The sequence below is a fragment of the Stegastes partitus genome, unplaced genomic scaffold (genome assembly GCF_000690725.1).
Source record: "Stegastes partitus isolate 25-593 unplaced genomic scaffold, Stegastes_partitus-1.0.2 Scaffold942, whole genome shotgun sequence".
NCBI classification, from domain to species: domain Eukaryota; kingdom Metazoa; phylum Chordata; class Actinopteri; family Pomacentridae; genus Stegastes; species Stegastes partitus.
Genome location: NW_007578673.1, coordinates 258,161 through 272,104, shown reverse-complemented (window position 1 = coordinate 272,104; position 13,944 = coordinate 258,161). Strand labels below are relative to the sequence as shown.

The following is a 13,944-nucleotide window of genomic DNA, read 5'->3' as shown; positions in this document are numbered from 1 at the left end:
CTTTAATTTGAGTGATTTTTGTACATGAAAGGGATCGCTCATAGCGAACCATAATGGACCAACACAGAATTATCTCCTGTGTCTACAGCGTCACACAACTCTATAGAGATTTATAACATCTTTCTGGTCTTTGTTTTGGTTTTCTGGCCCACAGTTTTATTGTTTTTGCTGCTATTAGAACGAAAGCTCTAAAAACCCATTATACACTACCTGTCCAGCTACAGCGGAGAACAAACAGCAAATTTTGCCACTAATTGATGATCATAGGGAGACATTTAGCCTTGTAAAAGTGGGATGTTTCTCTCAGGAGTTGGTAGAGGTTAACAACTTACCTAAAGGACAGTGAGTATTGAACTTTGATTCTCTAGTTGACCAAGTTTATGACTCCAAATGAATACTCATGGTGTTTTGCATATTCTGATCTGTAAAAAGGTAACTGTTTGCTAAAACACTTGCTCTGATAATTTTACATGGTGACACTATTGCTCCTTTTCAGACATGCACTCCTTCCCATCAATCCATTACATTTGAATGAGCATCCTGGTCTCTTTTTCTGTAAACTTTGAGCTGTTTGTAGGAGTCTTTGAGTTTATTAAATACCTGCAGCATCAAGAGACTTGCATGCATTAGTGCATGTGGAACAACAAAAGTAACTTTAGTAATTACTTTTAATTAGAGAGACAGGTGAGCTGTCACACACAGAGTTATAGTTTAGAAGCTGAAATTAAAACATGTGTTTTCAAGCGTACTTAGATTGTGGTTTTGTCTGTAAGGGCATTAGTATGCATGATGTCACCTAATTGACCAATCTCATATGACATGTCTTCCATCCTTCACTTTTGTGGGTGTATCTGAATGAAATCGTAAGGAACATTAACGTAAAAGTGACTCATGTTTGCATGTTTAACTGATTGATGAAGCCAGCAATGTTACTTATTCCATGTCTGTGAAGGACTTTTGTTGAGTGTATCAGTATTGGGCCGTCAGCTTGTTTTCACTGTCCCGCAACCTTGCAAAAAAAATCAAACCACACTGATAACGAGTTAATTGAGTGACACTCAATAATGCGTAGGTGCTGAGTCAAACAAAAGACAAACTCGCTCTCCTCCCTCTTCTCTCTTTCTCAAAGTAAAGTTTTAGCCTTATTGTCTCACTAATGTGGGCGCATGTCCCTTATCCCTTGACACATCCGGCAAAGGACATTTGAATGTTACCTGTTCATTACACAGTACAGAAAGGGGCCGTAGGTGCATGTTCTTCAGAGGGTGGCATCCAGGGTGTGGGCAGGCTCCCCCATCCTTGACTGTGCTCAATCAGTAAGGTAATTAAAAAAGGCCAACTTATGCCACGCCACACTGACTCCAGTGATTAAAACGACACCTCCGCAGTTTCACACAACAAACCTCCAGGCGTCATTAAGAGAAGGAGATGGTGGGCGTGTGTGTTAAATATTTATTTGGCCGTGGGGCTTTCATGGTATGACACAGGATTTTATGTGCGCCCCTCGCCTTTTAGTTTGAGCGCGTAAGTAACATTATTGGACAATGTCAGGGCACTTCTCCACGCTGATTACTGGCTGTCAGGCTCAGGGAGGGATATCTGTTGGTCAATTACAGAGAGCTTGACATGATAAAACTAAATGAACTGTAGCCGAAACCAGCCCAAACGTTAGCGCTGCGAGGCTTGAGAATAGCACCGTCCTGAGCAGGTGGCCCAGGAGACCAGCGTTAAGAACTGAATCAGAAGCTTGAATGTGCATCATAGTGCTCATCTAAGCTTGGGGAGCATTCTGAAAGAATTCTATTTTCCCAGAATGGTGACCGTGACGGAAAATTTAATTGAATTTCTTCATGTATGTTCAACAAAAACACTCTCCGAGTGTAAGTGTGGAGCCACGGTCTTAGCAGAGTTTAATTTTTCTTCATGTTGAATAAAGTTATCACTCCATTGTTTGGGCTAATTAGTTTTTAGATGAAACGATAAATACAACAAGTCACTTCATTTTGCAACAGGCGAGGAGTGCACTCAGTGTCATTCTTATTAGAATCTGCCTACTGCTTTCACTGCCAAACGTAATGGTCATGAAAAATCACAAAACTGCTCATGTATTTCCTCTTAAAGTGGCCATCTATGCATGCAAGTCCTAAAATATTTGTTGGGGTGAGAAATCTGCATTGCTGCTATGTCTTTTTTTTTTTTTTTTTCATCCACTTCTGTTGCTGTTTCAATCTAGACACACTGATATAAAGTTTGATTCGAGGCGAATGTCTTTGGGGACCTTGTGTGCACAGTATATCTGCAGTGTTTGGGATAGTGAGTATGTGTTTGCATTGGCTGCATTTTTAATGTTGCTCCACAGTCACCATCAGAGTTTCCATTTATCTGCAAGTATGTACCTGACTCCTGCCAGACACTGACGCTTATACTCGTCATGCAACCATAATGCGCGTTGACATTTATTGAGGTATTTTGAATATACTCTTCTTGCAAGGTCACCTCACAGCTTATACCACGTTTAAAAAGTATCATAAAAGAGAGGAGAAAAGTCAACTCGGGCGATTGATCAAGTATGATCTTTTTAAGGAATAAAAAAAAAAAAAATGGTATGATGAATGTGAATGTGAATCTCGTTAAAAATGTTGCAAAGTTCAGCCCAATCCTCAAAGGGTACGACCTTAATGAGGCGGACATTGATTATGTGTGTCCACGAGAGTTGGGTATCGAGTGAGGCTCTCAGCAGGTCGGCTGTCTCTAAATCATGGCCTGAGTCAGTATGTGTGCTGATTACACCATAGTCAAGGTTGAACCTCCTACACCTTCTCCAATGTGCTATAAATATTCATATGCCAGAGCCCACACACTGCTCTGGACTAATAGCCTGCTTAAAGATGTCTCCCAGGTGCAGCAGAGAGAATGAGGAAAATGAGAGAGACAAAGGAAAACAATGGCAGAAATGGGAGTGTCTTAGTGTGTGCGTGCATAAATGGGAATGTCAAGCTCGTGAAATGCACCTCTCGCCTTTTGAAACTTTTCTTGTTGTTTTGTCAAAATGATCAGTTAGCGCCTATTCCAACACATGAGATTGAATGAACGGGGAAGAGTGTGAATAATAGAGAAAATCAGATGATCAGAATGGCACCTGCCTGCCAGGGCTGGAAGCCTGCTCCTGGCGCTTTTCCCTTCCTTTTTTCCCCTATTTGTACATAGTGAAAGATGTGTGGTGACTCGACTAAGCGCAAGGTAGAAACGTGAGGAAGTGGTAATGTTACAGATTATGCCCTCCATGCGGGTCCTGGGGTTAATGAAACTTCTGATGAGAAACGCAATTTGCCTTCGTCTATTATCTCCACTGCCAATAGCCTGTGCTCCATCGCCTCGCCTCCTCCTCTGTGGGTTTTTCCACAGGGTTTAGTGATTGGTGGAAAAGGGAAGGAGGGGGACACGTCTAAAAAGATGATGAGTTTTTAATCTTTTTAACATTTACATGTCCTACTCAGGATTGACACAGGCTCTGTCGATCTGGAATTGTCTCTGACCCTAACCAGCCTCCCTCAAGGACCCCAGACAGTGTTTATCATATCAGAACCTGTTCTCCGACTGACCCTGCGGGCCCGCTAGCAATCTGAAGCCTCTCTCTGCATGACTGGAGAGGATGTGGTGATAAATGGGGAGTTGCTTAAGCTTGCCTGAACTTGGAGGACTTTTTAAATTTTACTTTCCATTGCGCGCTACTAGAGGGTATATATTTTCAATGGAAGTGTAAGATATTGTAAAGGGCAGTTGATGCTGAAATCGCAGCCTTACCTTTAAAGTTCATTATGACAGGATTTGATTTTTGTGTTGAAGTGCCCAGTGTGTTCATGTAGTCTAAAGATTTTATGGAAGAATAGTACGTAATTGGAAAATTTTCAACAAATGCATTTTTTGTAGCTGTTTTCTAAAGGTAAAAGGAAAGACTTCCCCAGCCACGTTTGGGCAATACTGGTATTAATATTAATTAATATTGATATTACTACATTCTTGACCGCTATGGATGCCAAGTCGATATTATACTACTTCCTAGTCCGCTTGGAGGACTTTGTTTCATACATGTGCAGTAGATTAGCATCTGCATATTCCACACATGCACACTACCACCCTTGTTGTGTAGTTGCTGACCCTTGCTTACTCACAAAATGCAGAAAACAGTGTCTTAAGAGGATGCCTGTTGCTGCTTTTAGAAGATATGAAGAAGCATTAACAATTAGCACAGACACCACAGAATAGTGTAGTACCAAAGTACAGGAAATCATTGTTTATTTCAGAAATTTATTGAAACTTTGATTTGAAGCAGTTTATTTAAAGATGCAAGACTTTTCTTCTCGAGAGGATATTTGACTTACGATCTGCTGTATTATCCACTCTGTACAGTCCATCAGTGGTATTCCACCAAAAACAACTGCTTTTGGCTGCTTAAAAAAAAAGGAACCTGTGAATGCAAACCTCAACGGCAAACTTGTGAACTTTAATAGCCAAACTGTGAGCTAAAGGATGCTAAATCAGCAGAGTTGGCTGGTTGAGTGACACGTTTGCTTCATGGTTACCACGTAAATATTAATATATCATGTCTTTCTGTCAAAGCCGGAGCCAAAGGTGACTGGTTTTGTGGTCTTCTTAGTTGTCACTATCGCAGTGATATCGAACAGACTAGTTGGCTGGAATGACATCACAGTAAATATGATGTTGATCAGATATATTGATATTGATAGCTGAGTCTGTCATCTCCAGGAGTCACACGTGTAACTAAAGTGCACATTTCTGGATGTCTAGTGTTCACTGCATTATTCTTCTCAAGCGATAGCATATCTCTCAAAGATTTTACAGATTTTTATTTGATGTGATGTAAAAAGAAAAAGCATTATTGCTTGGGACTTGACTGACGTCGCCGTGACAGAGCCTCTGCCTGGCTTTCAAGCCTACAGGTTGTCTTTCTTCTGAACTTCTTAACACAGTTGTAATTAGACTCTCCTCTGCAATGAGATCAATTGTGCTTCTGAGTGCAGTCTGACACGATGGATATAATTTTCTCACCCTCTGGACTGTAGGTGACGGCAGCCTCTGTCTTTGAGGATACACTATGCAGCAAGAAGTTGTCAACTGTCAATCACCACCTCTGTTTGTTCTAGTGTTTCTTCTAAAGCCCTGTCAAACCGAACCTCCCACAGCCTGACGCTTATTCATTCTCTTTACTGTACCAAATAGTCACACTGTGACTTCTTGTTATGTGTTGTTTGCTGCAGAGAAGAAAAGTTTTCTAGATGGTAGAAGGCAAAGAAAGGATTAAGTTAACTTGTGATTTTGTGTATTTTTGTGTGTTTGACGCAGGAGTGAACAAATTACTGGGAGTGTTGTTTTACTCAGGTGCTGAAGGAGGTGAAGATTCTAAAATGAGATTTTATGTATCCATGACACCACTTGCATCATCTAGTATCTCTGTAACCAGGTGCTGTCACTTCAACGGTATCGTTTACCTATTTTTATCTTAACACCAAACAACTGAAGAAAATTACGGTCTTCGTGCTGTCAAGCTTTTAATATTGAAAGGTTATTTGAGATTAATAACAACGTTCAGACTGTTTAACACCAACTTAAAAAATTGGAACTTTTTGTGTCCCTGATTAACTATTGACATATTATTCAGAATTTAATGTATCTAATTAGTGAAGTAATGCATCTTTATTTCAGTTTTCATAAGTGTGGAATATATCGAAGGCACTGAGGCCAGTACAGATACCAGTTAACAAAACCCACCCCCCTAAAACTAAAGTTGTATAATCAGAATCAGCAATCCTTCACGCACAGGTTTTAACTAGTTGTCAGGGTCAAGTGACGTTTAAAACATTTATATGACAGTTGTATTTTTAATCTACAATTTGGGTTTCTTGCTTTTAGACTGTCTATAATCGCAGTAATTAGGCTAAAGGAAGGGTTTAAATCTGAGGGGTAAAAGCATTTAAGGGAGTGAGGCAAGTTGAGGAGTTCTTTCCGTTTGGACAGATGTGAAATCACAACTATAGTAACCCCTAAACACCGCAGCTTTTTACAATTACAGAGTATCTGCTGCTACTCAGAGCAATGCAAAAGCATAAGGCAGTTTTACTTTACGATATGGTGTTTTTTTTCTTCCCCTCTACGTGTTTAACTGGCCCGAGATGATAAATAAAGAGCAGCTTTGCATATTTCTGGCCCTTTTGTTTTCCCCCTTAGTGCTAATCTGATTCAGCTGGAATTAGGTTTTTGTGGCCTGCTGTTACCACATGTTACCAGGTAATAATAGACTCTGACAATAAGGATTATCCCATCTAACTAATGCAGTAGGAGAGTAATCTTGACAGACTCCGACACTTCCCTCCCTCCCCCCACCTCTCTACCCAATCGCTGCAGTGTCGCAGCGCACCGCATGGCACTTCTGTCTTCAGAGCACGTTTTGGCCTGGTCGCCGGCTGGCATCTTTACTTTCATGCTTAATTACCTGCCAAGATAGACCGGCGAAGACACGGAGTCATACACGTATGACGTCCCTGACATGAATATATGTAGACGAGGTGGTACCGTGCTGCTGTGATTTAAGGATGTGTGTATGTCTCTGTGTGGTTTTTACTGGAAGTGTGTGTTGTAATTCTGTAGGTCTTTGCTGCCTATGACACCGACACACACACACACACACACACACACACACACACACACACTGTAGCCTGAGGGCCAAGCTTTCAGTCCCACATTGCTTCACTCCCAGCAAACACAGAGAACTTGCACTGAACTCAGTAAACACTTCATAAAACAGCTGAAGTCATGAACCAATCAACAAAAATACGACTGCTAATGGCTGTTTTAAGTCATTTTTTCCGGCAACCTTGCCAGACATTACCCATGTTATTTTTGAATGATATCTCCTTTCCAATGGCGGTATAACAGATCTCAGGGTTTTTGACATTTAAATACGTCATCTTTGACTCTGAGAAATTTCAACATCGTTAATCTTTCATTAGCTTTGCAACTTCCATCATTTTCAAACACGATTAATTGCAGCTTTAGCCGACGACAACCCAAATACTGACGATTCTCACTCAGTCATTATAGACTGAATGTTCTTTCTGAGCAACACATTTTCTGATTAATGCAGATGTTGCAAAACTTTTTAGAAAAACACCCACTGTTCTCTTCCCCTTTCTTTTTTTTCTTTTTCTTTTACCTTTTAGACCTTTTTGCCTGTCAGCAAACAATAGCTGTTTACTTAAAATGTCTCACTTTAACTCTCTTTTTTTTCCCCCTCTCTGCTTCTTTTTCTATTTTTGTCCCCAGTGGATGAGGAGGCCCTGAGGAAGAAGATCACTGATGAGCTGTATAAAGGCTTGGAGCAAGACAGGGCCAAGGCAGAGCAAGAACTGCAAGCCTGGTTAGACGCATGCACACAAATGCACAAAGACACACACACACACACACTTTTACTCTGGAATGGGAAAGTAGTTTTTGTTTACAGCCTTGGTCAAATCAGTTTGGTGTTGCCAAGGGGCTTTTTAATTTCAGAGGTAAACTGATCGGTGTAATTTGGAGTTAAAATCTGAAAGGCTGAATTTTCGGTTTTCCCTCTGCGGTGTGTATTTTTGTCTGTCCTTTTCTTTACCCCTCATCTCCTTGTTCCTTCCTCCTGTCTCATCATAACAGCCTGGATTGGGGGGTGCTACAGGTACTACAGTGCCCATTCCTGCTCCAGATTTTTATAAGAAACGGAAGACATTTTCAAATGTGACCATTTTCCACTTTCATTAATAGTCAAAAAGGTCAGCACAAGTCTTTCAGATCCCCACTGTTTCCAATTTACCTCTCTTCCGAAGTACATCAGCACTTTTTCTTTTTTTTTCGTCCTCGCTCTCTTTCTGCTCTCTTCTCGTTCCCTCGCTCTCTTCCGATCAATTAATCATGTCTGAGGAAAGGAGGGCGCTATCCTGAGATAATTTCCTGGGTGTTGAGTGGGTGATCCATTAGCCCTGCCTGATGAAGAAACACACTCTTCATGTGAGGGGCATATTCCATTCTCTCCCCTCTTTAGTCTTCTCTTCGCTCCTTTCGTATCATCTCCCATCCTCTCCTCGTCTTTCCTTTTCTTTCAGCCTCTAAAGTAGCAGGTGTACATGCCATAATGTCGGATAATCGTGTTGCTCCCTGGCTTTTATAGGCCTGGATGATCTCCAGCAGTCCCTGCCGAATGAACAACTGTGATTAGCCACTAAACACACCCTTTGTGCTACATGGGGGGAGAAGCACAACCTTTCTTCGTGCATCCAGGAGGAGGTAGTGTTAGCCTAGCGATTAGCCTCATTTTTGAGGCTTTATTCAAGATGAGAGAAATTAACGAGTGGTTTTGAGAAATCGTTTGTCTATTGATTTTTATTTTTTTTTCTAGCTATTTTTTTTTAATGTAACTGCTTCCTGCAGCTCACTTATTGATGTCTGTTCACAGGAGTAAGTGCTTCAAAATTACGCCCTCCTTGCAATTAACTGAAATCACGGTGGCTTTCAAGCCCTCAATTTTTGTTTTCGCTTGGCATGGGCTGTGTTTTCTCTTAAGAAGGCTTAACTGAACATGGAATGGTAAACAAGCAGCCATCAGTCACACAGCACTTGTGCGTGTTTGTGCGAATAGATGCATATTAATATCACTTTTTAATGTGGCCTCGCGGTGCTGCTTTTTTCCTTTGCTCGGTTCGTCTCGTAATTTTTGTTCTGTTTGTGTTTGTGTGACTGCGTGTTCATGCGTGTGTGTTCCCGGTTAATAATTTGGCAGGCGGCATTACATCAAGGTGTTTTCTGAGGTTTAAGGGGAGCTTTAAAGGTGTAGCTCAGTGGTGGGTAAGATACAGTATGTGGAAGAATTTCAAATAATGAAGCTTGAACACTCGACAACATTGACTGCATTACTAAACTTACGTAATGCTTAAGTTAAGTGGCAAAAACTAAAGTAGCAGTTTGTGTAGCAGCTATGTAACTGAATTCTGTTCATGTCAGGGTGCGACTTAGCTCATCATATTCCTGCTTATATCTGGCTCCTGATGCTTCCCAATGTCATCAGATTATGAATGAAGTGTTGCCAGTGGGGTTTGCAGCTTCACATACATTTCTTGTGGCTTGTGTATTTAGCTATTTATTTAGTTTTTGACATGTGTCACTTCACTACCCCACTACTCTGCTCTGTTTTTGGAGATTCCTAAAAACTTACCCTTATTTTCTTTGTTTAAAATGATTATAAAGTCATGTTTACAGTACCCTCTGTGGTTATATGTTTATCACTCAACAGTTTGGTGTTTTGGCAATACCAAACACCATGGCTCGCATCACAATAGGAATAAACAATACTTTATAACTAACAGACTATATATTTTAAATATGTTAAAGCAATTATTTACATCTTCACCTCATCATGTTACTTATGTACACTGTAAAAACAAACAGTAATTTTCAATAATTATTTTACATTACATCATGTGTGTATTACTGATAACATAAAAAATTGATATATAATGTCCTATTTTAATTGCCACTAATTGCGTTTTAAAAATAGATATGATTTATATTGTATATATATTAGCACTTTAATATATCAAATAAAAATTTGCTGTACATGTAAAAAAAAAAAAAAATATTTTCTTTAAAAAAGAAATCTATTTTATTGTTATTCACATTGCATTATTGTTTTATTTTACACTAGATCTATACATTGACTGACCATTTTTGTAGTTTTTTTTTTTTTTTTAAGTTATTTTTTTGGCCTTTGTGCCTTTATTTGATAGTGAAGTGAGAAAGAGACGGGAAAGTGGGGGAGAAGAATGAAGGGAGGACATGTGGGAAAGGGTCATGAGCGGGATTCAAACTCATGACCTCCACATCGGGACTGTAGCCCTGTACATGGGACGGCAGCTCAACCAGGTGAGCTACAGCGCACCCCAATGTTTGTAGTTTTATTAGAATTTTCCTGTATTTCAAAAACACGGGAAAATCTCTAAAAACAGATGTTTATTTAATTATTTGTTCACAGCCCAAGGTTTTTGGTCATGTTGGACTTTAAATCAAAACAACAAAAAGTATTAATTGTAAATGTGACACCAACAGCCAGTGCAGTATGTCTGAAAAGAGCACTATTTACTGTAATACAAAGTTTGCAGGACAATAACACAACAAACAGCCTTGTACCAACACGCCACCATCCTTCAGGATCAAACCTCACTTTAAATCACTTTGTCCTTTTTTTGCTGCCTCCAGATCAACTCTTCTATTAATTTGTTGTTACTGGAAATTAAAGAAGCCCATTGATTTCTTTTACCAGAATGAGGTGAATGGAACACATCGCCTTTTCTCATGTGGACTGCCAAACTCCTAGTTTCATTATAATGATATTTCAGCTTCCCTCTGTACAGGCAGTAACTACAAGTTTTTGGTTCTTGATTGGGCACCGTGATTGCGACCTTTGCTACACTGATAGACGCAGCAAAGTGACTCGATATTTTTTTTCTTCTGCAAAGTTGAAGTAAGAGATGAATTTTTTCTTTTTATGTGTAAGCGTATATCAAAGCACAGTGCCTCGCTAGTTACAGAACCCTGCTGCGAAACTGCTGCACAGCGTGAATGCAGGGAAATGGAAGAATATGTGAACGCCAGGGTGAGCATAAAAGAAACACAAACAAGATACATGAGGCCAAAATCCTCAAGGTCATGGTCAAACTCAACAGCCGCTCCTGTAGTTTGTCTGATGGAACAGCGTCCTCAAGAATGACATTTATTCTTACAATCTCATTTATTATACGACATTGTTGTTACCAAAGAACGTAATGAAACACATACATAGATCACAAAACAAAGATCTGATAAACTCAAAACAGTATGACAGTAAACAGTAAGTTCTGGTTCCAGTCACCCTGAATTCCCTTTTACTGCCTGTTTGCAGTGTTTTGTGCATTTCTGCCTTTGTGTAGAATCTGGTTACTTTCCTAACTAATATAATTTCATACCATCTTATGCCGTATTTCTGTGTAGGGTACACAGTTCTGGGGAATTTGAAGATCGCTGGTGTTTAGATTAGTCGGTATTTCTTCTGTTTGGCTTTTGGACCATAAATGAACTCCAGAGATCTGGCTTTGCATGTTTTGCTCCAGCAGGAGTGAAGTAAGGGCTCTGAGTTCTGAGTTCATTTGGGTGCAGCCTAAACTGATTTGTAGCACGGAGCGGGTGCAGGGAGCAGATTTGCCTCCGCCGCTTCTCTGTGAGGCATCAGAGCAGAACGGCACAGAGAAAAGGATGAGAGAGAAGGAGGGATGAGGGTAAGAGAACTCTTACACCAACCTGTCTCTCCTCCCTCAACACATCCTGTGTCACCATTTGATCCAGTTCTTCTTCTCTGTGTTATTCTCTCAGGCTCTCCCCTCCCTGTCTTATCTCTTTATTCCTCCCCTTCCTTTCTGTTGTTCCATCTTGGCCACACCAGACCCACCTCCTATTCCGCTCTCAATCTCCCTTCCTGCGCAGGAAATGCATGTGTTTAAATGTCCAGCTCCAACACTCAAAGGTTAGCTGTTGTTGTGAAACTTCTGCCCATTATTTCAGCATGTAGTCAAGCAGCCTGTGTTGGCTTGTGCAGTATAATTGCATGTCAGACTTTTGAGTGAGAACGCTGACCTTCTCTCAGAGCTTCTGACTTCCCTCCCTGTTAGCCAGCCCATCTATTAAATTCTTTATTGCTCCCAGATCAGACGCAGACAGATCATCTGGCCTACAGATTCTTACGTTTTGTTTATTTTTATCTTTAATCTTTAGATCACAGAAATACATACGCTGAAACTCGCACATCCGCACAAGCACACACACACACACACAAGACCTCCAGCTCATTTTGAAAGAGAAAGTTGGGCGGTTATTAGAAAACATGAAAGTTCCTGTATCCAGTTGCTTGTCTTTGATCTGATTTGCTGACTACACTTTAATTTACTATTTTATCTTTGTGATATTCTAACTTCTGCAAAGTCATCGTGCTCCGTAGCAACTTTACACATTCTCATACCCAAAAAATAATAATGACGCTAACGTGGTGTTTATACTGATAGTAATGGTAATGTTGTGTAGAAAATACACAGTGCAATTAAAGCATCACCATAGCAACAACCTCACGCACTCAAACAATCAATCATGCAGCTACTGTGAATCAACCATCCCAAACACTCCAGCCATCGCCTAGATGCACCCTAGTAACCAGGGTGAACATCGTAGCAACTGGTAAGTGGTCTCTTAATAATGTCTCACCAACTATCTGATTAAACCCGAGCTGCCACCTGCCACCGATCGCGCACCGGCCATGCAATTTTTTGCAAGAAACCACCTGCGAAACAACAAACAACAGTCCGTCCATGCCTTGTGGAACAAACAAACCAAACTGGCCACCAGTAACCGACCACCGTATGGAACACCCTTGCACCCACCCATCCACCTGGAAATCCACAAGCACCCATAGCAACACGGCAGCAACTACATTTTAGCTTTGAAATGTAAATCCCTCAGCAATTACGGTGACACCATAGCAACAATCTATGCACATCCCACCCCCAGAACATCATAAAAACCACATAGAAACAGCCTCGGCACACCGTTTACAAGCCAGGGTATAAAGTGATCTACCTACCACGACACCTTGAACTTGTACTGCAGAAGGAGCTAACTAGCAGCAGGAACACTTGAGCTTCTTGCAGAAAATTAATCGCTTTAACAATGTTTCCTGCAGTTCTTCAACAGAAAGATCAGTTTTCACCTTGTTCTTCTTTTCGTCTTGATGTCTCGGTCTCATGTTCAACAAAAAAAATTAAGTAGTAGCTTACAAGATTTTCTAAAAACACATTCCAGTCTCTGGATGGAAATGAACCATGTAAAGCCCATTACATCACATGTCAACACACTCTCTTTGAAGATGTCTCTGGATTTCTCTGAAGACAGTTTGCTTTGCTGTGGACCATTTGCGTTCAGGCTACAGCTGCTTGAGAACTGAGCCCTAAGTTCACTGACATCACTAATCTTCTAATATTATGGGAAACGTGTAGACAATGAGATGTTATGTGTTTGCATACAAACATTTGTAGACTATGTTTGGATTTAGTACGTTTGTTTCGGTTGATTTTAAAATTGTCTTTGTTGCAAGATGAAGGGTTAAAGTCATGATTACAGTACAGAAATTCTTTGTCTGTTATTGAGATAATGTAAAGTCCCTGTTCCCACCTGCGAACCGTGGTAACATTAGTTCAGCATAAAAACTGTTGCAGTATGTAGTCTTACCGTCATCTAGTGAAGCGATTACAAAATCCTCGAAGGCCTCCTCTTTTTTGACCTTATTAATGTGTCCATATGGTACTTTTTTATGTGCAAGAAGACATATCATGAGCAAAATAAGCAGATATAACATCATGGCTAAGCATCAGCTTGCAGTTATTCTTCTTTCAAGTTGGTTTACACGTACCACTGAATTACTCCAACATTCTAACTTACCATTGTGCAGCATAGAATAGTGTAACTGTGACCGCAGTTGAAAGTGAGCTGGTTTTCCTTGAGCTGCAGCGAGGTGTGTAGGGTGGATGGAGAGGTGGGGGGTGAGGACTTAATATATCTGCACATGCTAAAGTGGGCAGTGGTGTAGAGTTACATCTAAGCCTTTTCAGGCTTACTAATGACTTAGCAGAACCAAGATCCAGTCAGAGTGAGTGGAGTGCAGCAGCATGTCAGTCAACCACGAACCACCCCAGTCTCAAGATGTCTCCTGTCTAAAAATCTTTCGTAACAGTTTAGGTTGCTAATAGGGAAGCACATTTTTTTTCCTGAACTGCAGCATCAACCATCCATCCATCATCTATACACCGCTTAATCCTCACTAGGGTC

At 40.6% G+C, this 13,944-nt stretch overlaps 1 protein-coding gene across 1 annotated transcript in view; it reads left to right on the top strand.

The window, feature by feature from the left end:
• Positions 1-7,341: 7,341 nt before the first annotated feature.
• The window catches only part of LOC103366397 (coiled-coil-helix-coiled-coil-helix domain-containing protein 3, mitochondrial-like), a gene marked incomplete at its 5' end in the record, with an annotated part of 67,442 nt that continues 60,839 nt past the window's right edge, over positions 7,342-13,944 (top strand). Inside the window, one exon of the mRNA XM_008294105.1 lies at positions 7,342-7,435. Coding sequence (XP_008292327.1) covers positions 7,342-7,435 — 94 coding nt within the window. The remainder of the gene's footprint in view (positions 7,436-13,944) is intronic.